Source organism: Notechis scutatus, chromosome Z, assembly GCF_049901735.1.
Source record: "Notechis scutatus isolate UNSWTSFEM ecotype Mainland chromosome Z, rNotScu1.2, whole genome shotgun sequence".
Taxonomy (NCBI): Eukaryota; Metazoa; Chordata; class Lepidosauria; order Squamata; family Elapidae; genus Notechis; species Notechis scutatus.
In genome coordinates this window covers 113,721,971-113,748,006 of record NC_142025.1, presented here as the reverse complement: position 1 = coordinate 113,748,006, position 26,036 = coordinate 113,721,971, and the positions used below count along the sequence as shown (strand labels likewise).

The 26,036-nt window shown below is 35.9% G+C and overlaps 2 protein-coding genes across 2 annotated transcripts; both read right to left on the bottom strand.

Annotated features, from left to right (window-relative positions):
* On the bottom strand, positions 1–24,733 carry LOC148129133 (vomeronasal type-2 receptor 26-like). Its single transcript, XM_087947371.1, has 6 exons — positions 24,443–24,733; positions 8,496–8,723; positions 6,687–6,813; positions 4,851–5,734; positions 1,283–1,361; positions 1–53 (listed from the first exon to the last, which is right to left on the bottom strand). The coding sequence occupies exons 1-6, from the start codon at positions 24,731–24,733 to the stop codon at positions 1–3; spliced, it is 1,662 nt and encodes a 553-aa protein (XP_087803497.1).
* Positions 21,545–23,194, bottom strand: LOC148129134 (vomeronasal type-2 receptor 116-like). Its single transcript, XM_087946039.1, has 3 exons — positions 23,147–23,194; positions 22,153–23,016; positions 21,545–21,616 (listed from the first exon to the last, which is right to left on the bottom strand). The coding sequence occupies exons 1-3, from the start codon at positions 23,192–23,194 to the stop codon at positions 21,545–21,547; spliced, it is 984 nt and encodes a 327-aa protein (XP_087802165.1).
* Positions 24,734–26,036: the final 1,303 nt, after the last annotated feature.

The following is a 26,036-nucleotide window of genomic DNA, read 5'->3' as shown; positions in this document are numbered from 1 at the left end:
CTAATCCTCACCAATCATGGACATGAACTGATACGGTGTGGATGAATGGTGAGCTAGTAAATGAATTAAAGGAGATTGAAATTTTACCAAACCAATAGGTAGATCACAATCCGATTCAGATAGTGTGGAAAGGTAGGAAAAAACCAAGGAAAAGGTGGACCCTAAATACACAGCTAATTAAAGAGAAAGAATTTATGAATAGACTTAAGGAGGAATTAGATTATTTCTTAAAAGAAAATACCATTTCTCAAACAATACGGCCTCCCCCAATAGGAAGTCCCAGCATGTTTTATAGGCATGAAATGAAATTAAGCCCCTCCCACCAAATTAAGGCCTATATTAAAAAATGTGAAATGTGGGGGAATGGTGGGGGGGCTTGACATTAGGAAGTACTTTTGTTGCACACCCGGATATGGTGCTGCCTGCATTGACCCCGATACGAAGTGCCCCACCAACGCCAAGGTCAACATCCAAGCTGTCACCGCCCACTCTCCCAAAGATGCAAGGGGAAAAAAAATTAAGTCATCCCTGAAAAGATGACCTAGCCATTTTTTGGGGGGATCAAAAAAAAATAAATAAGACCTGGTCTTATTATATGAGAAACACGGTAACAATGAGGCTACTACAAAACCGAATATTTGGGATACAATGAAGGCAATAATAAGAGGCACAACGATATCATACACCACTAAAAGAAATAAAGAAAAATATGCCCAACAAAATAAATTAGAACAAAGAATCAAAGAATTAGAAATTCAGCTACAAAACACCCCAAAAGATTGTAAATTGAAAAAACAGATGACAATAACTAAACATAAATTAAATTTAATTGAACAAGAAGGAATGGTTTCAAAGTTGAATACAGCTAGACAGATATTCTTTGAACAGGCCAATAAACCAGGAAGGTGGTTGTACTACAAACTTAAAAAAGAAAAACAAAAAAGATTGATCTACCAATTAATAGATGAAAACCGGGATGCCCAACAAGGAATAGAACAGAAAAAATAAATTGCATGTAAATTTTTTGAAGATCTTTATAAAAAGAAGGAGGTAAACGAGTACATGATAAAAAAGTATTTGGGTATTACTAAAGATAAAATAATCAAGGAGGAGATGAAGGAAATGTTAACTAGAGACATTACATGGCCCGAGTAAAAAACAGCAATAGAAAACCAAAAGAACAATAAAACCCCAGTACCTGATGGGATACCTGGGGAACTTTGTAAGAAAATAGGCGAACAAATAGGACCTCTCATGGTGGAAGTATATAATGAGGTCCTACTTGCAGCAAGAATGTTGGATTCATGGAAGGAGACACTGATATCATTGATCCCGAAAGAAGATTCAGACTTACGACTTATACAAAATTATAGACCAATTTCCCTGTTAAATACTGATTATAAAATATTTACCACAATTATAGCAAATAGATTAAAAAAATATTGAATGTATAAGGATCAAAATGGATCAATAGACAAATTAGGAATAATTTAAGAACAGTACTAAATGTTTTGAAATACTACGAAGCCCACCCGGAAAAACTAATAGCCCTTGTATTCTTGGATGCACAGAAGGCCTTTGACAAGCTAAACTGGCAATTCCTAATCCAACAAATTTACAATATGAATTTAGGCACTAAATTTGAAAACATTGTGACTACAATTTATGATTCACAAAAGGCGAATATTATAATTAATGGAGAGTACACACACTCAATAAAAATAGAGAAAGGAGTTAGGCAGGGATGTCCACTATCTCCCCTGCTCTTCATATTATCTTTGGAAACATTGCTTACACGAATTAGACAGAATCCAGGAATAAAAGGACTAAAAATTAAGAAAGAAGAATATATACTCCAGTCATTTGTGGATGATATGTTTTTTTTCATAGAGTAACCAATTGAAACAGATCAAGAACTATTGAAAGAGTTGGATCAATTTGGGAAAGTTGCAGGACTTAACATCAATAGGGAAAAAATGAAATTAATAACTAAAAATTTAACAGAAAAACAAAAATTAAAATTGGAAAGGATAATGGGATTACAAATAGTAAAAAAAAGTTAAATACTTAGGAATTTGGTTGACGGCTCAATGGAAAAACCCTAATGGAAAATAATTATAATAAATTATTACAGCAAGTCAAAAAAGATTTAGAGATATGGGTTAAATTGCAAATCTCCTTATTAGGGAGGATTGCTATTATAAAAATGAACATTCTGCCCAAATTTATTTACTTATTCCAGACAATACCAATAAAAATATATAAAAATTACTTTGTGGAACTTAACAAGATAATCACCAAATTTATTTGGCAAGGGAAAAAAACTGAGGATAAACCTAAAGGCAATGCAAGATATGAAGAGCAGGGGAGGTACGGCACTCCCAAATTGGGAATTATACTATAGTGCAGCCTCCTTACTTTGGTTGAAAGAGTGAGTAAACCTGTCAAATAAAAGAATCTTATTTCTAGAAGGCCATGACTTACAGAGGGGGTGGCACGAACTTTTATGGGACACTGGAAAAATCAAACAGAATTATTTCCACAGACATATAATTAGAGATTCCTTATTGGCTAATTGGAATAAAATAAAATAAAAAACATGATTTAAAAATTCCAATCTGGATCTCAACGATGGAGGCGATGATACATCCAAATAATCTAGATCTTAATAAAATGATAAAATATAAAGACCTTCTTGATGCGCAAGGAACTTTAAAAACATGGCAAGATCTCAAAGAACAAGCGCTACAAGTAGACTGGTGGGCTTACCTGCAAATTCAAAATAGATATAGCCAGGACAAGAAAAATTTTGGAATTTATGCTAAGCTACAACAATTAAATAAAATCCTATTAGGCCCAGATAAAAATAATATAACTAAATTTTATAATAATTTATTAGAGATAGAATTAGAAGAGGAAGTAGTCAAAGGCAACATGATAGCTTGGAGTAGAAACATAGGACATAGCATTACATTATTAGAATGGGAAAAGGTCGGGACAAGGAATAATAAAATTACAAAATCAGCAACATATAAAGAAAATGCCTATAAAATGTTTTATAGATGGCATCTCTCACCCTCGAGAATAGCGAAAATGTCTCCTAACATGAATCCGAATTGCTGGAAATGTAAAAATAAACATGAAACATTCTTTCACATGTAGTGGTCCTGCACTGAAGCCCAAAGATACTGGCATAGAATTAAAAAATGGTTAGAGGAAATAACGGCGGAGCAAATTGAATTAAAACCAGAATTCTTCTTATTGGGGATATTTAATAGACAAATTTCTAAAAAAGTCAAATATATAATACTGCACATTCTTACTGCAGTCAGAATAACCTTTGCACAGTGTTGAAAACAAGCAGATATTCCAACAGAGGAAATGGTGATTCAGAAAATAACAGCCTGTGCAGAGATGGATAAGTTAACCTTAACACTTAAGGAAAAAGAAACATCAGAATACTATAAAAGCTGGATATGCTGGTATGACTGGATAGAAAAAAAAATAGAAAATATATTAGTAAACAACGTAAAATAGGTAGTAATTATATACTCACAATAAGATGTATTTGTAAATATGTCACCAATATTGATAACAAACAAGGAACCATAGACTGTCGATAATAAAATTGCTAGGTTTTTTTATTAATCATTTTTTTCTTTTTCTTTCTGTGTGTTGTGTATGTGTTTGTTTGACATTTTAGTTATATAATCAATAAAGTTTGTTTTTTAAAAACTGAAAATTCTAAAGCCTGTCTTAATGCTCATCAGCTTGAATGAACCATTTTCTGAACATTTTCTTTTGAAAGTCCCAAACAAATGTTGCAGAGCACAGAGTTTCCTGGAACACAAACAAGTTTTTGCTTGGTTTCAGATTTACTTCCTCTCACTGTGTCTTTTGCACATTAATAATGTGCTGTGTCTTCTGGCTTGAGGTTGTTCATTTGTAGATACAACAGACTATTGGAATCATCTCTGGAGATGATGAAGCGTCCCTTCACATTATTTGGGTAGTAAGTATTAGATGATCCTGTACTGATGCAGGCCACCAATTCCAGTCCTCTCCCTGGAGCCTGTCTCACCCACTGCATCCAAAAGTGAAGGTGAATCCAGAGGTTTGGCAGGAGAAATGGAGGGACTCTCTAGGTCTTCTAATAGCCCCTCCAAACTCCTCCAATATGATCAATTGCACCATTGGAGCAAATAATGCATATACACTGCCAAAATATTTGCATATGCTAAAGGAGAAAAAAGCAGTTGAACAAGTGATAACTAAACATATGCATCTTTCTAAACTTTGTTTTACTATGGTGTTAAAACTGGCAAGGATGCAAGGAAACAGCTGCTTAATTTTAGAAATAAATCCAAGGTTTAAAGCAATCCTTGTTCTCAATATGCAGTCACAAAGATGGGCTAGGAATATTTGCAGTTGGTTGGTTGGTTTTATCACCATGCTCTGCAAATCATTCTTTTTCTAAGCATTTCATTTTTCTAAAGTTAATGCAGTAAATTATTTTATGGGATCTGTGCAGAACCCCTTATCTTCTCGTGACATGTTTGCATTAATTGAGTGATTACATTTATATTCTATATATGAACTGCTGTTCTCAATTTGCAGTCAGCAAGATCTCATGCACACACTGTTTCATTTTGGAGAATAGAGATAAAAAATGGTGTGATATATGAGTCCATGTGTTCATTCCTCATTGTTCTTGGTTTTTTCTCATTGAACTTTTTCCAGTTCATTATCCTCATTCTTTATCTGCATTCAGCCCTATATTAATTCTTTGTAGAGGCAGAGCTGTCAAAATAAAGAGCACAAATGCACAGTTTTTAAGTCTTTGTTTTTATTAAGTGCTCCTTGGAATTCAACTCAGGTCTCAGCACAATAATGTAAAATTTGGGGAAAAATATACAACCCAGTAGTCCAAAAGTGGAAGCTAAAATGGAGAAGATCTCCACAGCTACCATGTACTTCCCCTTGATGCTCAGATAGGCTGGAATGAAGGAAAACCAAACAGCACAAAAAATCAGCATGCTGAAGGTGATAAACTTGGCTTCATTGAAGCTATCTGGCAACTTCCTAGTTTGGAAAGCCACTATGAAACTGATGATGGACAAAAGGCCCAAGTAACCCAAGACAAGATAAAACATGTTGGAAGAACCGTTATTGCATTCAGCTATAATTTCAGTGATTAGAGAGTTATGGTCCAGATCTGGGAAAGGAGGAGACATGGCCAGCCATACTACACAGATCGTTGCTTGAAAAAGAGAGCAAGAAAGAATAATACATCTGCCCAATGTTTTCCCCATCCACTTTCTCAGACTGGACCCTGGTTTTGTGGCCATGAAAGCCACAATGACAGTGATATTTTTGGCTAGGATGCAAGAAACCACTGCTGAGAAGATGAAGCCAAAAGCTGTTTGCTGGACTAGACAAGTTATTGTCCTGGGTTGTCCAATGAATAAAAAAGAGCAGAGAAAACAAAGAAAGAGGAATCCAAGGAGGGTGTAAGTGAGTTCTCTATTGTTTGCTTTGACAATTGGAGTATCTCTGTGCTTTAAGAAAATTCCTAGCAAGAAGAGCGTGAGAAGGGAAAAAAATAGAGCAAGAAACGCAAAACAAGCTCCTAAGGGATCTTGATAAGATAGGAACATTACACTTTTGAGAATGCATTGGTCACGGTGTCTGTTTGGATATTGATCCTCTGGACAGTTGAAGCAGTCATTCATATCTGAGGAAAACAACAAGAAATCAAACATTTTTTTTGGCTTCTTTCTCCATTGGCCATTTTGCTATCCAAGTAGTCCTTGACTTACAACAGTTCATTTAATGATCATTCAAAATTACAACGACACTGAAATAAGTTTTCCACACTTAATGAACCGCGGTGGCGCAGTGGTTAAGGAGCCATACTGCAGGCTAATTCTGCTGACTGCCAGCTGCCTGCAATTTGGCAGTTCAACCTCAAGGTTAACTCTGCCTTTTGTCCTTCTGTGGTGTATAAAATGAGGACTCAGATTATTAGGGGCAATAGGCTGACTTCGTAAACTGCTTAGAGAGGGCTGTAAAGCATTGTAAAGTGGTACATAAGTCTTCAACTCTACTGCTACTGTGCTCAATGACCTTTGGAGTATCCTCATGGTCCCGTGATCAAAATTCAGGCCCTTTGGCAACTGACTCATATTTAGTTGCAGGGTCACGTGATCCCCCTTTGTGACCTCCTCACAAGCAAAGTCAATGGGGAAGCCAGATTCACTTAACAGCCATGCTACTAACTTAACAACATCAGTGATTCACTTAACCACTCTGGCAAGAAAGGTTGTAAACTGGGACAAAACTCACTTTAAAAATGTGCTGTTGTTGTTTTCTAATCAGAGCAACCTGGTCTACCCAAACATAGGATGGAGCTACTGCTTCCGCTTTCGTCTTTCAGCTCCAATCCAGGAGCCTGAAAATAGTTTGACCCCTTCCTCTCTGTGGAAGCCCCTCAAATATTGGAAGACTGTTATCATGTCTCCCCTGGTCATTCTCTTCACTAGACTAGCCATGCCCAGTTCCTGCAAACGTTCATCATATGATTTATCTCTAGTACCCTGATCATCCTGGTTGAAAACTTGAAAAGAAGTAGGCATTTTCTTGGAAGAGTAGAAAGGGGAGGCTACCTATATTTAAAAATTGCATACCTTTCTGGTTTGAAATCTTCCCTTCTAAGCATGGAATACAATTGTAACAACAAAATTTCTCTCCTTCTTTCTTTTCTTTCCGAAAACCAGGAAGACAGGAAGGGTTGCACAGAGAAATTGGTTTTATCTATCCATAGAAAGAAAAGGGATTTCAGGACTGGACCAATGTTGAAGAATAGCATTTCCTTTTTAGTTATTCAGCAGCTCTCTGATACAACGTTTAGGTAGTAATTATCAACTGACCAGATATACGGTAGCTATAGATGGAAATAGATATACAAACTATTCCTGATATTCTAGCACATAATTTCAATACTTTATTCTAATATTCTTTCTCTTAACAATGATGGTTTCTTCTAATGAATTAAGAAAGATAAACCCATATAAATCATATATAACTAGATAACCATGGAGCCAAATGCATCAGATAAATCCATAGAATCATAACTTTACAAACTTTGTATTCTGTTATAATTTAATCCATTTACAGCTGCATCAGTGTATTTCTATCTTCCTAAATGTGATTCTAGATGGCTAATAAAATTAAAATCAACCGTGTAAATAAGATATAACTTTTAAAAAAAACTATGACTTGTTTACTCTTCTGCCCTCAGGGGTAGAAAAGAAGTTAGGTAAGAATACACAATTGGAAGGGACCATGGAGATTTTCTAGTCCAACCCTCTGACAAGCAGAAAAACCTGTACCATTTCAGACAATTTATTGCCCAAATTCTTCTCAAAAACCTCCAAGATGGAGCATCTACAACTTCTGAAGGCAAACTGTTCTAAAGAAATTTCTCCTTATTTCTAGGTTGGTTGATTAGTTTCCACTCATTGCTTCTTGTTCTGCCTTATAATAAAAGGCTATTCCTGACAGAATCCTAATAAGTCACTAACAGGAAAGTGACAACATTATGAGACCATGTCTGGTACATAGTTTCAGCTCTGGTTTATATTTCTTGGAGAAATGAGAAACAGGTCAGCTATAGGCTCTCTAGGTGATTCTGGTCTGCCCAGTAGCTCTCAGCTCAACCCAGTTTGCATTTGGAGAAAAAATGAAGGATATATTGCTCTATAAAACCAGATTGATTCCTCAAGATAAGCCAAAATATAGGTGTTTGAAAATCAATCAATCCATGAATTAGTAAATATTGGGAGACATAGATTAGTGGCCTTATTTCCACTTCTGAGGAAAAAAATAATAATTCAAATGTAAGAAATCAAAATATTTGAGATTTGATTATTGTCTCATTTGGATTCTTAGGGTGAAATTCATCAAATAGAGTACATAAAAAAAGCAACAAAGGTGATGGGCGGGTTGAAGGCTAAAGCATATAATGAACGGTTATAGGAATTGATTTTGTCTAGTCTAGTGAAAAGAAGAACAAGGCTGATATGATGGCAGTGTTCCAATATTTGAGGGACTATCACAAAGAAGAGGGGCTCAACCTATTTTCCAAAGCATTAGAAGGCAAGGCATGAAACAATGAATGGAAACTAATCAAGGAGAGAAGCAACTGGAATTAAGGAGAAATTTATTTTCCTAATAGTGAGAACAATTACCCAGTGCAATGGTTTGCCTTCAGAATTTATGGGTGTTCTATTACTGGAAACTTTTAAGGAGAGACTTGTCTGCAATGGCATAGGGTCTCCTGCATGAGAAGTGGAGTTGACTAGAAGACCTCCACTGTCCCATTCAACTCTATTATTCTGTTATGGATAGATACATCTAGAATGGTTTCTGTTTCTGAAAAAGAACATAAAGATATATGAGAATTTAGGGAATATCTGGAATCTACTATACTTTACCTGGTTAAATGCTTGGTGCCAAACAATCTTATCCTCATATACTGTTAAATATCTCCCATCCAAAATGTAAGGATTTACCCATCCAATCTTAAGCCTGTGGAAGGAGTTGTTTGGGAAGACAACCAAGTTAGTAATCTCAAGACCAGTCAGCATTTCTCCATGCTTATCCAGGAATACAGTATCTCCAGCAGAATTGTTGAATGAAAGATCTTGAAGAAATTGATGAAGCTAGTGATAAGCAGGAGGAAAAGTTTAGTCACCTTTGGTTTTCTATGTGAGAGGTGTTTTTTTGAAAGACATATAAGCAGGGGTGGGCTGCTGGGGATTTCCAAGGGTTTGGGAGAGCCCTTAGCTAAGATTTTGTGCAGCTCGGAGAAAACCCAAATGCCACTCCTGGCTGGCTCCACCCACCCCACCCTGCCCCTCCCAGCAGTCCCCACATGGCCAGTTTTGGATGCAGGTAAGTGCAGGCCACATCCAGAGGAGGGCAAAAAACAGGCCTACTGGATGTTCAGAAAGGCTGAAAATGGGCCCATTTCTGGCTTCCAGAGAGCCTCCAAATCCTGGGGAGGCCATTTTCTACTTCCTGAAGGTTCAAGGAAAGCCTCCAAATCCTGAAGAGTGCAAAAATGCCCCTCCACCATGGTGCAGGAGGCTGACTAGGCCACACCCACCATGGTCACGCCCACCCAGCAACCGTGAAGCGAACTCTTTGCTAAATTTTTTGAAGCCCACCCCTGTATATAAGATATATATCTTCTTTAATGTAGTTGATATTCTGTACATTATAAACTGCATTAATCTTCACATGAATTAATTGTGGATTAAACTTTTATTTCACAGAGACCAGATTACCTTCCCACATTACATTCTGCAGGTCCATAAACGGTAACCTGCTAAAGTGCTATTGGACTCTTTTACTTTTGAAGACAAGTCAGGATCCTTTATGATTAAACTTTGGGACAAAACTGGGAAGACCTGATTTACTTGAACCCTTGGAAGCACATTGGGTGATACAGCTGTTGCTATTAGAATACATTGGTAGAAGGTACATTATGTTGCCTTTAGCTTTTAAATGGGACCATGTGCCGAGGTAGAAAGTTCAAAGGACAATCTAAATGCGACTTCCCCGTAGAAGATACTCTTTGTGAATGTGGCAAAAGAAAATACTCTTGGAGGGCAGAGCTGGCGTCATGACGATACGGCATGCGATCTCGGAGGTCTGAGATCGCTGCCGATATCTTTGCTCCTGGACGGTCCAAGTGGATCTAAACCATCCCGAAGAGACGGTGAATGTAAAGAGCACATCCTGTCAATCCCAGGGATATCGCAAAGTCCCTGGTAGATCCAGGAGAAGCTCTTTTTGCCAGCGGCAAAGAGGCAGCCATTAAAGCTGCTGAAGTTGGGACAGCTCCGAAATGAAAGAGAACGGAAAGAGAGAGTGTGCCGGTTTGGTGAGAACTTTTTCTTTATTTTAAGACTTGAAAGGACACCCTAAGGAAAAGAAAGAATCTGTAAAAGTTTTGACAGAAGTGATTAAGTGGTGATTTTAAACAGGAATGTCAAAGTAATATTTTTATTTTTTTCTCATTGCTGGATTTTTTACACATGATCTTATATTTTGAAACTGGACTGGTTTTTTTTCTCTCTTCTTTTTATCTATTCTTTTCTCCTTTTTGACTTTATAATATTCTAAGCCAGAGACTCCCTTTTAGTTATTTTTTTAAAATATCTTTTTCTTTTTTTAATTAATTCTTATTATATTTTGCTTGGAAAAGGAGGGGGAAAGTGAAAGCTAAAGAAATTTTGTAACACTGCCAACTAGAGGCTTGGAAATATTCTATTTCTCTTTTGACCAGACAAAGCTGAGAAAGAACTGAGACTTTTTTTCAAGGACATTGCCTGTTTGATAAGATAGAGGGAATAGCATGGGAGAGTATTATTGCAGGTGCTCTTCTGGGTTTCTATCAACAGCTGGAGTCTGGTCTTGAAGCTTAGGAAAAGAAAAGGCGATAAGTCTTTGGAGAAGAGAGTTATAACAAGAGCCTTGGATAATTAAACAAAGTGCAGTGTGCTCTTTTTATTCTTTCTAAGCTGTGCTACCCCTCCTCATCAGTTTACTTTTTTTTATAATAGCTATTTGGATTTTTGGCTCTTTGGAACTTGTCTTTGTTTTTCTTTCTTGTCTTTGGAAGTTAAATTTCTATGCCTGCTTCTTATTTTAAAGGGAAAGCTTTAGTATTAATGTTTCCCTTCCTTTTCTTTTTAAGGGAGTAGCCTTTTTCTTCTCTCTCCCTTCCTGGTATTTTTGTCTTTCCATCTACCTTCCATACTGTTTTTTTTTTGTTGTTTTTATTTTTATGCATCCTTTTATATTTGAGACCTCTTAATTGGATTAAGGTATTGAAGAACCTGAATAATTTTTCCTTTCTTTTTTTAGCCTTTTTCTTCATTTTTTCACCTTTTTTAGGATTTTACAACTTTTTCTTTTTGTGTGTGGTGTGTTTATGGTCAGAGAATATTGAAAAAAGAATTGAGAACATTGAACAAAGAACAGGGAAAACCGATGAAAAAGTGGAGAACATCCAACAAATGATGATGAAGTATGATGAGAGACTCCAAAAAATTGAAGAAGAAGATAAACAAAGAGACAAGAAGGTTGGAGACATTGATAACAGATTAACTGTGGTTGAACAAGATAAAAGTGATATGGGAGATGAATAGATCAGAATTTTATCTTAGATTCCAAAACATAGAGGAAGAAAAAGGACAAAATCTAGCTGAGATAATGATAGAAATATTGGCTGAAGCTTTGGAAATAACTGAAGAGAAGATGATGGATGGAATAGATGAGGTCTATCGAGTCTTCACAAGATATGCAATGAGAAGTAGCTTACCAAGAGAAGTTCACATCAGATTTACAAAGAAAGCCATTAAAATGCAAATATTGCAAGTGGCAAGAGAGAAAACATTGAAATACAAAGACAAGGAGATTGTGGTCGTGAAACAAGTGCCCAGAAGAGTGAGAGAGATGAGAAGAGAATACCGATTCTTGACCAAATTGTTACTTTAAAAAGAGGTGAATTATAGATGGCTGATTCCAGAAGGTTTAATGTTCACATGGCAAGAACAGAGATATAGAATTGACTCAATTGAGAAAGCTGAATCATTTTACACAGAATTTTTCAGAGGGGAGGAAGAGGCAGAAAAAGAAATTTCACTAATTGAATTCCAAGAGGACTCCCAAATGACGACTGAAAAACAAGAAGGTGCAGTAGGTGGAAAGGAGGAAGCCAAAGAACAACGTGAACCAAGATCCACGAGAGCTGTCAAACCTAATTACAAAATATAACCATGGAAGAGAAAACATTGATTACAATTAATACAAATGGACTTAACTCAGCCGTTAAAAGAAGGAAAACCTTTCATAAATTAGAGAAATTAAAATTTGATATAATCTGCCTACAAGAAGTACATATTAAAAAACAATATGAACAATTGTTGATACAGCCAAAATTAGGGAAAATATTTACTTCCTTGACACAATGTAAGAAAAGAGGAGTGGTTTTATATATTAAAGAGACCATCCCAGCAAAATTGATTTATACTGATGACGACGGAAGAATATTAATGGTGGATATAATGGACAATAATACGAAAACATTCCTGATTGCAATCTATGCCCCGAATGACAATCAAGAAGAATTCTATAAAAAATTACATATGAAAATAATTGAACTGGACTATGTTAATATAGTTATGATGGGAGATTTTAATGGAATTGTAGACAATAAACTGGGCTATACAGCACAGAAAACAATAAAGCAAAATAGAAAGACTCTCCCTAAATCTTTTTTTTTAATGGTAGATGAAATAAACTTAAAAGATACATGGAGAGAAAGAAATGCTAAAACTAAACAATACACCTTCTGCTCAAATAGACACTTATCATGGTCCAGAATAGATATGACATTTATTTTATTTATTTATTTTATTTATTTATTTGATTTGCCAATTTTTACAAGATAATAAGTATAAGTGTATACATAGTTGTGAATACATGAAATGGGTACATATAAGAAAAATAAAAGAAGAATAAGAGAAACAATAGGACAGGGACGGTAGGCACGTTGGTGCGCTATGCACGCCCCTACAGACCTCTTAGGAAGGGGGTGAGGTCAATAGTAGACAGTTTAAGGTTAAAGTTTTTGGGGTTTGGGGAAGAAACTACAGAGTCGGGTAGAGTATTCCAGACATTGACCACTCTATTGCTGAAGTCGTATTTCCTGCAATCAAGTTTGGTGCGGTTAACTTTGAGTTTGTATCTATTGTGTGCTCTTGTGTTGTTATGGTTGAAGCTGAAGTATTCATTGACAGGTAGGACATTGCAATGTATGATTTTATATACCATGCTTAAATCAGACCGAAGACGTCGTAATTCAAGGTTTTCTAGTTCTAGAATTTCAAGTCTGGTGGCATAAGGTATTCTACAGCGAGTGGAGGAGTGGAGAACTCTTCTTGTGAAATATTTCTGGACTTTCTCAATTGTGCTAATATCAGATATGTAATGTGGGTTCCAGACTGATGAACTGTATTCGAGTATTGGTCTAGCAAATGTTTTGTATGCTCTGGTTAGTAGTGTGATATTACCAGAGAAAAAGCTACGTAGGTTTAGGTAACAACTCTTAATGCCTTTTTGGCTATGTAGTTGTAGTGGGCTCTAGCACTTAGATCATTAGAGTTGAGTATTCCAAGGTCCTTTACAGAGCTTGGGTCATCATCAAGATCTTGACTATTCAGCTTGTATTTTATTTTCTGATTTTTTTGCCAATATGTAAGACAGAGCATTTATTTGTTGAGATTTGAAGTTGCCATTTGTTTGACCATTCTGATACATAGTCGAGATCTTTTTGTAGGGTAGCAGTATTGTCTGTGGTATTGAACAGCTTTACATCATCAGCGAAAAGAACGCAATTGCTCTTAATATGATCGCAGAGGTCATTTATGTAGAGTATGAAGAGAGTTGGTCCTAGAACACTGCCTTGGGGCACACCACTATTGACAGGTACAGAGTTTGATAGGACGTTCCCAATTTTGACCATTTGTTGTCTGTTTGCCAGGAATGCTTCTAACCAGTTATTCAGTTGTCCAGAGATACCATAGGATTTTATTTTTAGGAGTAGTTTGTCGTGTACCACTGAATCAAAGGCTTTACAGAAGTCTATGTAGATTGCGTCTATTGCTTTGCCCTTGTCGAGTTGTGTCGTCCATATGTTTTTGCAGTGTAAGAGTTGCAGATTACAGGATAGTTTTTTCTGAAACCAAATTGTTTATTGGAGAGTAGGTTGTTTGTCTCTAAGTGGAGGATGATGGATTGGTTAATAATTGATTCCATGACTTTACAGGTGACGCAGCATAAGGAGATTGGTCTGTAATTTTCAACTAGGCTTGGGTCTCCTTTTTGAAGATGGGGATGACTGTGGCTTGTGACCATAGGTTAGGCAAGGAGCTGGTCCTGAAAGATTTTTCAAAGATTATGCTTAGAGGTTTGGCTATGGCAGTCGATAGCTTTTTAAGAAGTAGGCACATATTCCATCCGGTCCAATAGATAGAGATGGTTTTAGATTGCGTAGTGCTTTTTCAACATTGTCTTCTGTAAAATCGATATGTATTAGATCATTGTTGTTATCTGTGGTACGGCTAGGAATACTGGGCATGATCCATTGCTGTTTACAAATACTGAGCCGAAGAATGTGTTAAAGAGGTTGGCTTTAATGGTGTCGTCGTTGCAGTCTTTACCATCAGGTCCTATCAAGGGTGGGATGGACCTTGAGTCTTTTAGTTTGTTGTTTACAAAAATTGTAAAAAGCACGGGTGGAATTGGTGCTTAGAAGGTTTTCCTCTTGTTTAATGTGATAATTGGTGCATTCGGTCTTTATCTGGTGGCATAAATTTTTGTATCGGCTTTTGAAATTGGCAACGTGACCAGATTTGTTTTTCCTCCAGAGTGATCTCTTTTTGGATTGAAGTTTCCTTATTGATATGGGTAATCTGCTTTTTGTTTTGTTTTGGGAGTTGTTGTTGGTACATATAGTTTGATGACTCTTCTGACTTCAAGTAAAAATATGTTGTAATGGTCTTCAACAGTATTGCATCCAGTGAATAGAGATTGCCAATCCAGGGATGAGAGATCGTTGTCTATAAGATCATAGTTGCCTTTTTGAAGTTACAATTGGGGATTACATCATTGTGGTGATTTTTGTGTGGGCGTATGTTGAGACAAAAGTCAATCATATTGTGGTCACTGCTGGAAAGGGTTCTTTAGTTTGTATTCCGTAAATTAAATTCAAACTATTGCAGAAGATGAGATCGAGGCAGTTGTTTAGTCTAGTGTTGTTGGTTACTAGTTGTTCCAGTCCCAGATTTGTAATAGCATTGTAGAAGGTTGTGTGTATGATTTCAGTTGTACATTCATTTAGGGTCCAGTTAATATGAGGTAGATTGAAATCACCAAGAAAGATAAAAGGGTATGGGCAGGATGCAGCCCATGTTAGTAATGTATTTAGCTTGTTTACATGTTCGATGTCATAATCTGGTGCTCTGTAACATAGTAAGAATCGAATTGTGATATTTAAGGATAGTTCACAGATGATGGTCTCAGGAAGAGCAAGCTCCTGGGTAACTTGGATATTTTTAGATGTAAGGACTTTTTATAGAAGATAGCAACACCACCTCCTCTACGAATTTCACGATCTGATCGGTAAACATGATAGTCCCTTACTGTGGTAATGGAGTCAGGGAGAGATGCATTGAGCCATGTTTCACAGACAAATATAATGTCAAATTTAGCCATATTTAGTAGGAGGAAAAATTCAGGTATTTTATTCATGAGGCTTCTTGCATTGAGTAGTTTGCATTTGAGGCCTGTAGTAGTTGGAATTGAGGTAGTTAGGGGCGTGCATGCCTAGTCTTGGGTGATGGTGGATCGGTTGAGGTAGGGTTGTGGTTGAGGGTTAAAGCCGAGTTGCGGGTTGGGTGACTTTCTTTGATACAGTCAGCATGGTAGTCAATGTACAGGTCCTTCTCTCCATTGTCTAGACGGTTTTTGAGTTCAGTGCGGAGTACACGGGAGCGGGCACGTTGCTGTATGGTTAGGTCAGGGCGACAACGGAGGTTCTTATGGTTGGTGTTGGTTTTGGCGAGTGAATTTATAGTGTAAATGAATTTACGTTTACTTGATTCATTTTTGCAAATGACCCTGCACATGCGTAAGCCACAGAGCCGTCTCTGTTTTTGAGCGGAAATGTCAAGTATTTCATCAGCGGAGATGGTTGATGCTTGATAATCACTGATGATGTTTCGGACAGTTGTGATGTCATCATTGACCTTGATGTCCTCTAGACCAAATAAGATGGCGTTTGGACGTTTCCGTTCTCACGCTCAACGGCTTCTCTGATGAGGATTGGGATATCAATATTTGTCTGGGTTGTGTTTATTTGTGGATTGGGTTTTGGATTAGGTTGTGGTTGTTGGGTAGAGATGTGGTTTGTAGCTATTGGATGTTCAAGTTTTTGCGTTGTGTCTTTTTTTCAAGGTTGGATATTCTTTCTTTACGGCGTCCAGGGATGCTACTATGGTGTTAAGGGATGTTTCAATGGTTTCGATGGTATCAACTCTTTCAGACAGATCCAGTTTGGGTCTGCATGATTTGCAGAAATATGGAAACTCATTGGATGATTCTAGGTATTGAATCATTTGCTCAGGTAATCACAAGCAGTCATGATGAGCGTATTTTTACACAGAGAACATTTGATGGAGTTTTCATTATCCTTTAGATTTTTGTAGCATTTAAGGCATGTGCAGGAGTCTTGTGGTTCATTGGTGGGATTATCATCTCTTTAGGTTGTGGTTTGGCGTAGGATTTTCTTTTTGGCATGTTAGGTTTGTTAAGATAGTACGTTGTTGATTGAATCAATTAAAGGAACAATTTTGGGTAATCTATATAGCCAATATTACATCAAACAATCAATTGCAGTAATCTCTCTAGTCAGATAATATTCCTGAGCAACAATCAGCCTAATCAATTAATTACTCTAATCACTAATCAATTAATTACACTAATCATTAATCACACTGTTCATTTAAATTCACTAAATCATTGATTTTACTATTCAATTAAATTACATGAATCTTGATCTTTTAAACTAGTCAGTAATCACACTATTTACTAAACACTCTAATCACACTAATCAATTAAAACAATAAATCAATTAAACCATTAATAAAATATTTTATAGAAATTGATTATCTAATCGTGATATAGGTGATGAGGTAGAAAAGTTGTAAGTTTTGAGGTAATGAATTAATCAGTGTTTGATTAAAGTAATGAGGTAGTATTAAGAGTCTGCAAGGAAAGGGTTAATTGTTTTACTAACAGCTGTAGTTGACTGAATGAGAGAATTTATTGCTTCTTTGAATAGCAGATCGCTATTTCTCTGTAAACAGGAAATTGTAACACAATGTTCAAAGGGTTTTTATCCGAGTGAAGGAAAGGGCTTCACTTCTAAGAACAGAGGAAACCAACTATTCTTCTCTCCTTTTTGCAAGCAGACTTTGATTCAGCAGAGACAAATTGAACAGATTACAGGAGGCAACAGAAACTTTTTGTTTTTGTTTTCCCTTGATGAATGAGATTTCTGGGCCCCTCCTGGTTAACTAAATACACTTTCAAAGTTTGTTGCTTTTAAGAGAAAGAGGCATGTCTTGCACTGGCAATTCGAACAGTTTATATTTTTACTGTGTAGACTCAGATTTGTATTGAGCATTCACTCCTGGCTTCAATATACTTCTGCTTCTATCACTCCTGGCTTCAATATACTTCTGCTTCTATCACAGGGAATAAAATTGCTTCCAATCTTCACAGGAGTTCAGTTATAACAGTACTTCCCTACTTATTGGAAGTCCAAAGTTACTGTCCTTTTAAAGATGGAGTCCGGATTAGCAATTTGGTGAAGAGAAAAGAGGAAAAGAGGGAAGAGGGGCGGCAGGGGGAAAGCAGTCTACTTCACACCATGGCTGCAAACTACTGAAGACAGACTCACAGCTCCCAGTGATCACCGCCCTGCAAGGATGGGATGAATCTCACCGTACTGCAAGGATGATCATTCTCTTGGCTGAGGAGGAAGAAGCAGAGCAGAGCCAAATCCACCTGGAAAGCTTTCATTCCTCGGAAGTTGCGCTCGAGCTGAAGCCACAGTTGTGGCGTTCTCCACCTTTTCTATGATCAGATGAACTCGGTGCCCTAACAAGGTATAAGTTCTTGGCTGAATTCCTCCTGCAGCTACAATACAGTATTGGGAAGGATGATGTATCAAATTCTTGTCTGCTGATGACACTAAATGGTTAGGCTTCTGTGGTGCCTGCAGGGCAAATATTCTTTCTCAACTCTTGTTTCAGACGGCATAGGTAATGATCCATGTTCTTCATTTCCATCCTCCCAGTTGCGCCATCAGATCATCATGACATCATGGATGTCAACAGAATTGTTAACTAATATTCAAGAAATAAATATTGAAACAAGTACTTGGGCAGATCACAATCCAATGACAATAAATGGAAAGGACAAAGAAGAAGATCTAGATGGACGTTAAATAATACTATTTTAAATGAAAAAGACTTCACACAGTGGATGGAGAAAGAAGTGGCCTTTTTCTTTAGAGAAAAGAAAAAAGAAGATACATCAATCCAGAATGTATGGGATACAGTGAAGGCATATGCCAGAGGCTTGATAATAGACCATACAAGGAAAAGAAATACCATGAAAAGATTAGCCTCTAAGGCATTAGAAGATGAGTATAAAGGACTTGAAAAAGAGCTACAGAAAAAGACACAGAAAAAGGACATTAAGTTAAAAATGGATATAACCAAACATAAAATGGGTCTAAGAGAAAAAGAAGAACTAGCACAGAAAATTAGAGGTGCTAAACAGAACTACTTTGAAGATGCAAATAAACCAGGCAGATGGTTAGCATATAAATTGAGAAAGGAGAAAGAATCAAGGAAAATATTGCAATTAATAGATGACCAAGGCCAAGTTTGCTATGGTAGTAAAGAGAAGAAGGAAATCATTTGAGACTATTATGGGAAACTATACACACAAGAGAATATTGATGAGGAAAGAGTTAAACAGTATTTACAGAATGCTAATTTACCCCAGACACCTAAAGAGATTGAAACAATGTTAGAAAACAATATAACGATGATGGAGTTAACTGAAGCACTTAAGAAGCAAATTAATGGAAAGGCACCAGGCCCAGATGGACTTCCGGCAGAATTTTACAAAACATTACAAGAATCATTGAACTTTCCATTGCTAAAAGTTATGAATGAAGTTATGTTAAAGAAGAGGATACCTAAATCATGGTCAGAAGCTTATATCACACTTGTTCCAAAAGAGGACACAAATCCATTACAAATCAAGAACTATAGACCTATTTCCCTACTAAAGGCAGATTATAAAATCTTTGCTTCAATATTGGCAGAAAGACTTAAAAATATTTAAATAATTTTATCCATCCTGATCAAAATGGATTTCTGCCAAAGAGACAAATTAAAGACAATATGAGAGTAATCTTGGACACTTTGGAATACTACGAGGCACATCCTGAAAAACAAATGGCTCTGATATTTCTAGATGCACAGAAGGCATTTGATAATGTGAATTGACAATTCATGTTATTACTGCTGGAACAGATGGGCTTTGCTAGAAAATTTATTCAAGCAATAGAAGCTACATATCATAAGCAGACGGCAAAGGTAATGATAGAGGGAGAACTGACAGATTCTATCGACATAAGAAAAGGAACAAGACAAGGGTGCCCACTATCACCTCTGTTGTTTGTGTTAACTTTGGAAGTGCTAAATAGAAATATTAGAGATATAAAGAATATAAAAGGGATGAAAATTAAAAAGGAAGAATTTAAGTTGCAAGCATTTGCAGATGACCTGGTTTTTATCTTAGAAGACCCATTAGAAACAGCATCAAAATTGATAGAAAAGATAGAGACATATGGAAAGGTGGCTGGTTTGAAAATAAATAAAGATAAGACAAAGATCTTGACAAAGAATATGCTATCAAGACAAAAGAACTGGCAGACCTATTGAAAATTCAGGTCACGAATAAGATCAAGTACTTGGGGATATACTTGACAGCAAGATGCAGTACACTAAAAGAGAATAATTATATCAAACTTAAACAGCAGATAGCGCTAGATTTGGCGAAATGGGAAAATTTACAACTGTCATTAATAGGGAGAATATCAACAATCAAGATGAATATATTACCCAGAATTTTATATTTGTTTCAAACAATTCCAATTAGGCTTGGAAAAGACTACTTTGAAGATTTAAATAAAATTGTGTTGAAATATATATGGCAAGGTAAGAAAGCGAGAATAAAGTTAAAACTTTTGCAAGATGCTAGAATAAGAGGAGGATTTGGTTTGCCTAATTGGGAGTTGTATTACCAAGCTACAAATTTGATGTGGGTTAAGGAATGGATAACATTAAGAAATACTAGATTGTTGACATTAGAAGGACATGATCTGTTGTTGGGGTGGCATGCTTTTTTATGGTATAAAGGAACTAAAACACAGGGGTACTTTAGAAGACATTATATATGGGAGTCTCTGTGGTTAAACTGGGAGAAGATTAAAAGACAATGTTATTTGAAAATTCCAGTCTGGCTATCGACTATTGAAGCATTTTCTTATCCTATAATATACAAAAAGGAACAAACAGTTAGATATGGTGAAATACTGAATGAAAAGGGTGAACTTAAATCTATACAAAAACTAGAGGAACAAGGTATAAAGATGAATTGGTTTTCATATGCACAAATACATTCAAGGTATGATAAAGACTCTAAAACAGAAGGTTTCTATGATAAACAAAATGACTTAGATAAGATTTTGACAGGTACTGATGAAAAGGTGATTAAAAAATTGTATGGATATTTATTAGAAATTAAACTAGAAGAAGAACAAGTTAAAAGAAACTATGATTGCTTGGGGGAAGAATTTTGGATATGGGATTGATCTAGAGAAATGGCAAAAATTGTGGTCTCAAAATTATAAAATGACAATGTCAACAGCATATAAAGAAAATTTGTATAAGATGTTTTTCAGGTGGCATTTTCCCCTGACAAGAATAGCAAGAATGTTCAAGAATAAATCCGAAAAATGTTGGAAATGTCATCAGACACCTGGCTCATATTACCATATGTGGTGGACTTGTGCGGATGCTAAGAAATATTGGACTAAAATCCACACGTGGTTGGAAAAAATGACAAAAAAACATATAGATTTGAAACCAGAGATATTTTTATTGGGAATTTTACCTGAAATATATAGTAAAGACTTGAAATACCTGATTGTAAATGTTGGAATGTGCTGAAATGAGTAGACTGACATTTGAAATTAGAGACAAAAATGATAAACAATTTTATAAAATTTGGGATCTATTCTATCAATGATTAGACAATAAAATATAGTAATGAAATATGTAAACTTTTAGAAAATAATAAATATATAAAGATTTTCTTATTATATCTACAAAATGATTCTAGGATAGATCTGGGATGATAATATGAATTGTCATAAAACAAATTAAGCAAAATATGATCATTTTGTAAAACATGAATGAATAAAAGTATAGTCAAATGATTGATTAATAATGATATTAATGTATTTAATATTTGATTGAAAATACGAGGTTATTATATACAATGTAATTATTATTGAAGACTATGAAATGGAAGCACAAAACAATTTGTAAACCAACCGGCACACTGTATGTACATATATGGAAGATGACTTGATGTTTTTATGTTTTGTTTGTTTATGTTTGTTTTAAAAAGCAATAATTTTTTTTTTTTAAAAAAAGAAAATACTCTCATTGTGGCCTGATACAGGGAGAATGTCATTTAGTTTTAATCCTATTTATTTTACGTATTTTTTACACATGCTATATTCCTATGACCTATTGTATACCTATTGTACTAGCTCAGTGTTGAATGTTATGTCTCCATAATTTGAAGGTGCATCTGACACAAAGAAAAGCCTCTGAACAAAGGATACAATATACAACCAATAAATTATTAATATCAAAATTAAGATTGTAAATCTAAATTCACTATTTATATCTTACTGCAGGTTTCTATAGGAATAAATTATTTTCAGCTCCTATGGAGATCACCTCATCCTTGATATGGATAACTAGAAGTGACATGATAGCAGTGTGCTACTATTTGAGAGGCTGCCACAAAGAAAAATGGGTCAACCTATTCTCCACACCACTTGAAGGCAAAACAAGCAATGGATGAAAGCTAATCAAGAACAGAACCAAGCTAGAACTAAGGAGAAATTGCCTGACAGTAAGAACAATCAACCAGTGGAACAGCTCGCATTCAGAAATTGTGGGTGCTCCAACACTAGAGGCTTTTAAGAAGGGACTTGACAACCATTGGTCTAAAATGGTATAGGGTTTCCTGCTTGAGCAGGAGTTGGATTACAAGATCTCCAAGGGCTCTTTCAACTCTGTTATTCTGTTATTCTGATATCTTAGTACCACTTAATTAACCCGATAGAAGAAAAAATACCTGCCAGGGCTTCAGTTTCTGAAGATCCATGTTTGGATCTTGGAGATCCATGTTTGTTTTCCTTTTTGACTGAGATGAATAGATTTTATGTAGAGCATGTGCCACAGCATAGATGGCATTATAAATACTGTAGCTATGAGCAGCCATGGCCATCTCAAAAAAAGAACCTGGAAGACTCTCCAGCTTTTCCTCTCCAGTACATGTCTTCTTGACCTTTAATGTTCCAGTGGAATTTGGGAAAAGACACCCAAATGCTTGTTCCCAAAATTCCTTGAGAAAAAGATCTCCTTGTGTCCTATATGACTGAAACCTCTGAAGAAATGTATGGAATCCCTGAACTTCATTGGACTGAAATGTCAGAGAAATGGCTCCTCCAAACTTCTGCAAACGCCAGCCTTGCTGGAAGCTCATTAATGCAAAATCGATCTGAGCAGTCGTGACCCACACTTTCCCACCAGGAATAAATTCTTCAGGTAGATTGCTGTCTGTTTCTATCATTAAGGTCAACCAAATAAATGAACTTGTTTCTCCATAGACAATAAAAACATTGGCTTTTCCTTGCATCATATGTTGGTTATATTTTTCAGCTGTCTCCAATGTGTCTTCATACTTGTAAGTAATAGCTTGTTTTGGAGTTCTTTCAATGAAAGCTGAACAGATCCCATTCTTGGAAAACAAGAACTGCAGGCTTTGCAGGAAAAGTGTTCCACTGTTATCATCTACAATGAAGAGGCCAACCCAAGACCATCCAAAATGTTGCAACATGTGGATCATCCCCAAACCTTGATGGGCTTCATTAGGGACAATACGGTAAAAGGAAGGAGTTTTATACTTCTTTTCTGGGACAAAAGAGCCGTAGGTAATCTACAAAAAAGCAAAGAAATAAAAATAGACAAGTCAATGACAAAAAAAAGAGAAAGTCAATGGACAGAAATCCGAATTTAGTAAAGGTAAAAAGTGACCTCTAGTTATTTCCCATAATCAGAGAACTAACTTTCTTATCTCTAGTTTTGAGATATGTTTGATTCCCTGTACCTAACATGTTGAATTTTTAATGTTTAATTTTATACACACTTTCTCCCCTTATCACTTAATGACTAAATACTGTACTCATTGATTATCAATATCCTGAGAGACAAACTGGTATGTGAAATGAATATTTATATACTTCACTGACCTTAGGAAATTAGCAGAATGATCTCTATCAGCTTCCTTCATATACAAAGTATGATTTAGTTTTTCATAATACACATTTTATTATATTAGTTAGATCTCTTTCCATGACTCTAATATATTCTCTTTCCAAATATGTTGAGTTTACAGTGCTGATTTCTATGGTGCTGATTGATCTGAACAGTTTATTGTTTTCTTTTTACTGTATCACTGAGATACAGAATATATATTTTTTCTCCTTTCCATTCCTGTTCCTGAACGTGTGGGAGGAAATATACAGACAACAGAATAACAGAGTTGGAAAGGAAAGAGGTTTCAGACAAAGGGCTATCACATATTTGACAATTTCTTCTTCAAAGCCTCCAATAACCTTCTTTTCATAGAATAAATGTGAGCTCAGGTGAGCTTCTTGTTTTTGGCACTCTACATATTTTCCCCAATATCAGGCACTTGCCTGCCCATTGATCAAATCTGACTAGTATTAACACAAAGTCTAAGCTCTGGTAAGATAATCCCAGAGACCCAGAGAAATAACCTCATATTACTGTCAGGCTGCATAAGAGACTATATTACTGATGCAGATGTAACTTCAGGTACACTAAACAGAGTAGAGGAAAAACACATTTTTGACTCCTCTGGTGCAATCAAAGAAAATACATTGTAAATAAAGCTGAAGAGAAGACATGAGAGAGACTGGGAAAAGCACAAAAGAATGAAACTGACAGTGGAAATGACCCATATGGAAGCCCAACCAGAAAACGATTTTGTGCTTCCATATGTTCACACAACAATTTTGTAGTTGATCATAGCCGAGAAGGCAACAGATGAAGCAGTTGGGCAACTTGAAATGTTAAACACTTTAGAGTCTTTAAAATGTTATTGAAGGAGATGAAATAACTACTGGGCTGTTTAGAAGTGAGTGTGGTAATTAATTACTTTTTTCATTTGGATATGTCCTCATAATTCTGCCACAACAATTTTGGGGATGCTAAGAGAAAGAGGAAACAGGAGGCATGGGAAAATGCCCTACTGACTTTGAAATGTTTTGAGGCAACCTTAGTGGAGTCTTCATTTCAACCCTGAGCTACAAATATTATCCTTTATTGAAATCTGTTACCTGTGGAATTTTGTAGAGGCTTAAGATGTCTGCCATGCCCATGGAAACATCATAACCAATCCCCCCAATGACAGCCATGAGATTTTTCTCCATCCCACATTGGAAGTTGGGAACAAACTGGTCAGCTTTGGAGAGCAGATCCAAGATATTGCGATAGACCATTCTTGCATCATAATAGCTGTCATAAATATGAAATCCAAGGGTGGTATTGGGCAAAAGGTGGTTATCCTTATTGATCTCATTTACAGCGAACACCAAGGCCATCAGATGCTGGTAGAATTTGGTGATCATTCTACATGTCAACACAGAAATATATTGCAGTTTTAGGAATGTTCATCTTTGTACTACACAAAACTAATGCTTGTTTTATTAAACTCTCTTTCAGTCCAACTTTACATTTCCATTCTAAAATAGAATAAAAAAAATGCTGCCCAATTTTATGCCTTACAATTCTTTCTACCTCGGAAAACTCACCTTATTTTACATTCATGTAATGGTGTAATCTATATTGTATTTATTGTAATATGCTTCTTTCAAAATTTTTGAAGCAGAATAATAAGCCAGTTTGTTATGACATATAAACCATACGTATACATGCAAACTAATATTACACAATCAAAATTCTGGAAAGGATGAAAACAGACCCCTCGGTCCAAGCCATTTACTTTATACTATAAAAGGGGCTCCATGTAATCATAATTCTCAATAAGAATCAGAAAAATGATTTCTGAATAATATGGAGAAATCCTTCAGTCCTTTCACTATTTATTAGCCATGACTTCTACAGAGTTAATTATGAGCATCTTTTCTATGACTACCATCTAATCATTGTAATTCCTCCAATACTGTGAGTAAACAGTGGCATTTTGATATTACAAACGCTGACTTGAAAATAAAACTCCTTACACTGGAAGATCAAGACTTAGCTCCTGCAAGGGGTGTTCCATGTAGTAAACCTCATTTAAAATATACATTATCTGAGACAGCATTCCTCCTATGAACAGATCACCTGACTGATACCGCTCGTGAGGAACAGGGAAAGGATTTGTTGTGGGGCACTTCATTTTAACTAGCTAATATGGTGAAGAAAGACTTCTGATTTGGCTTATGATATCAGACAGAGAGGATTCTTCATAAGTGGAGATTCTCCTGTGATCAATCTGCCTGAGTAGCATGTTGGACTAGAAGACTTTCAAGGTCCCTCCCAACTCTATTATTCTGCTCATGGGCTGCAATCTAACTAAAGTCAGCATCATGAACCTCAAGAGAATTATGACAACAGTAGATCATAAATGTCAAGCATGTTGTACAGATTTGATCTCTACAACTACACAATAAAGAGATGTCATTCTTAATAGTTAAAATGGAGACTCTGTTCCTAACTCAGTAGCATTAAATGACACCCACAGAAAAGCTTATAACAAGTTTTGGTCATGCATCAAGCTCTCAATTTCATAAGGAAAATACATTTTATCGTGTAATTATCTCCTGTCACCAAGTATATCTTTTCACGTTCATTATAAGTCATTTTTATTGGTCCTTCAGATCTCCACAATGTTTATTGCATTAATAATAATTCAGGAAAAGGCAGGTG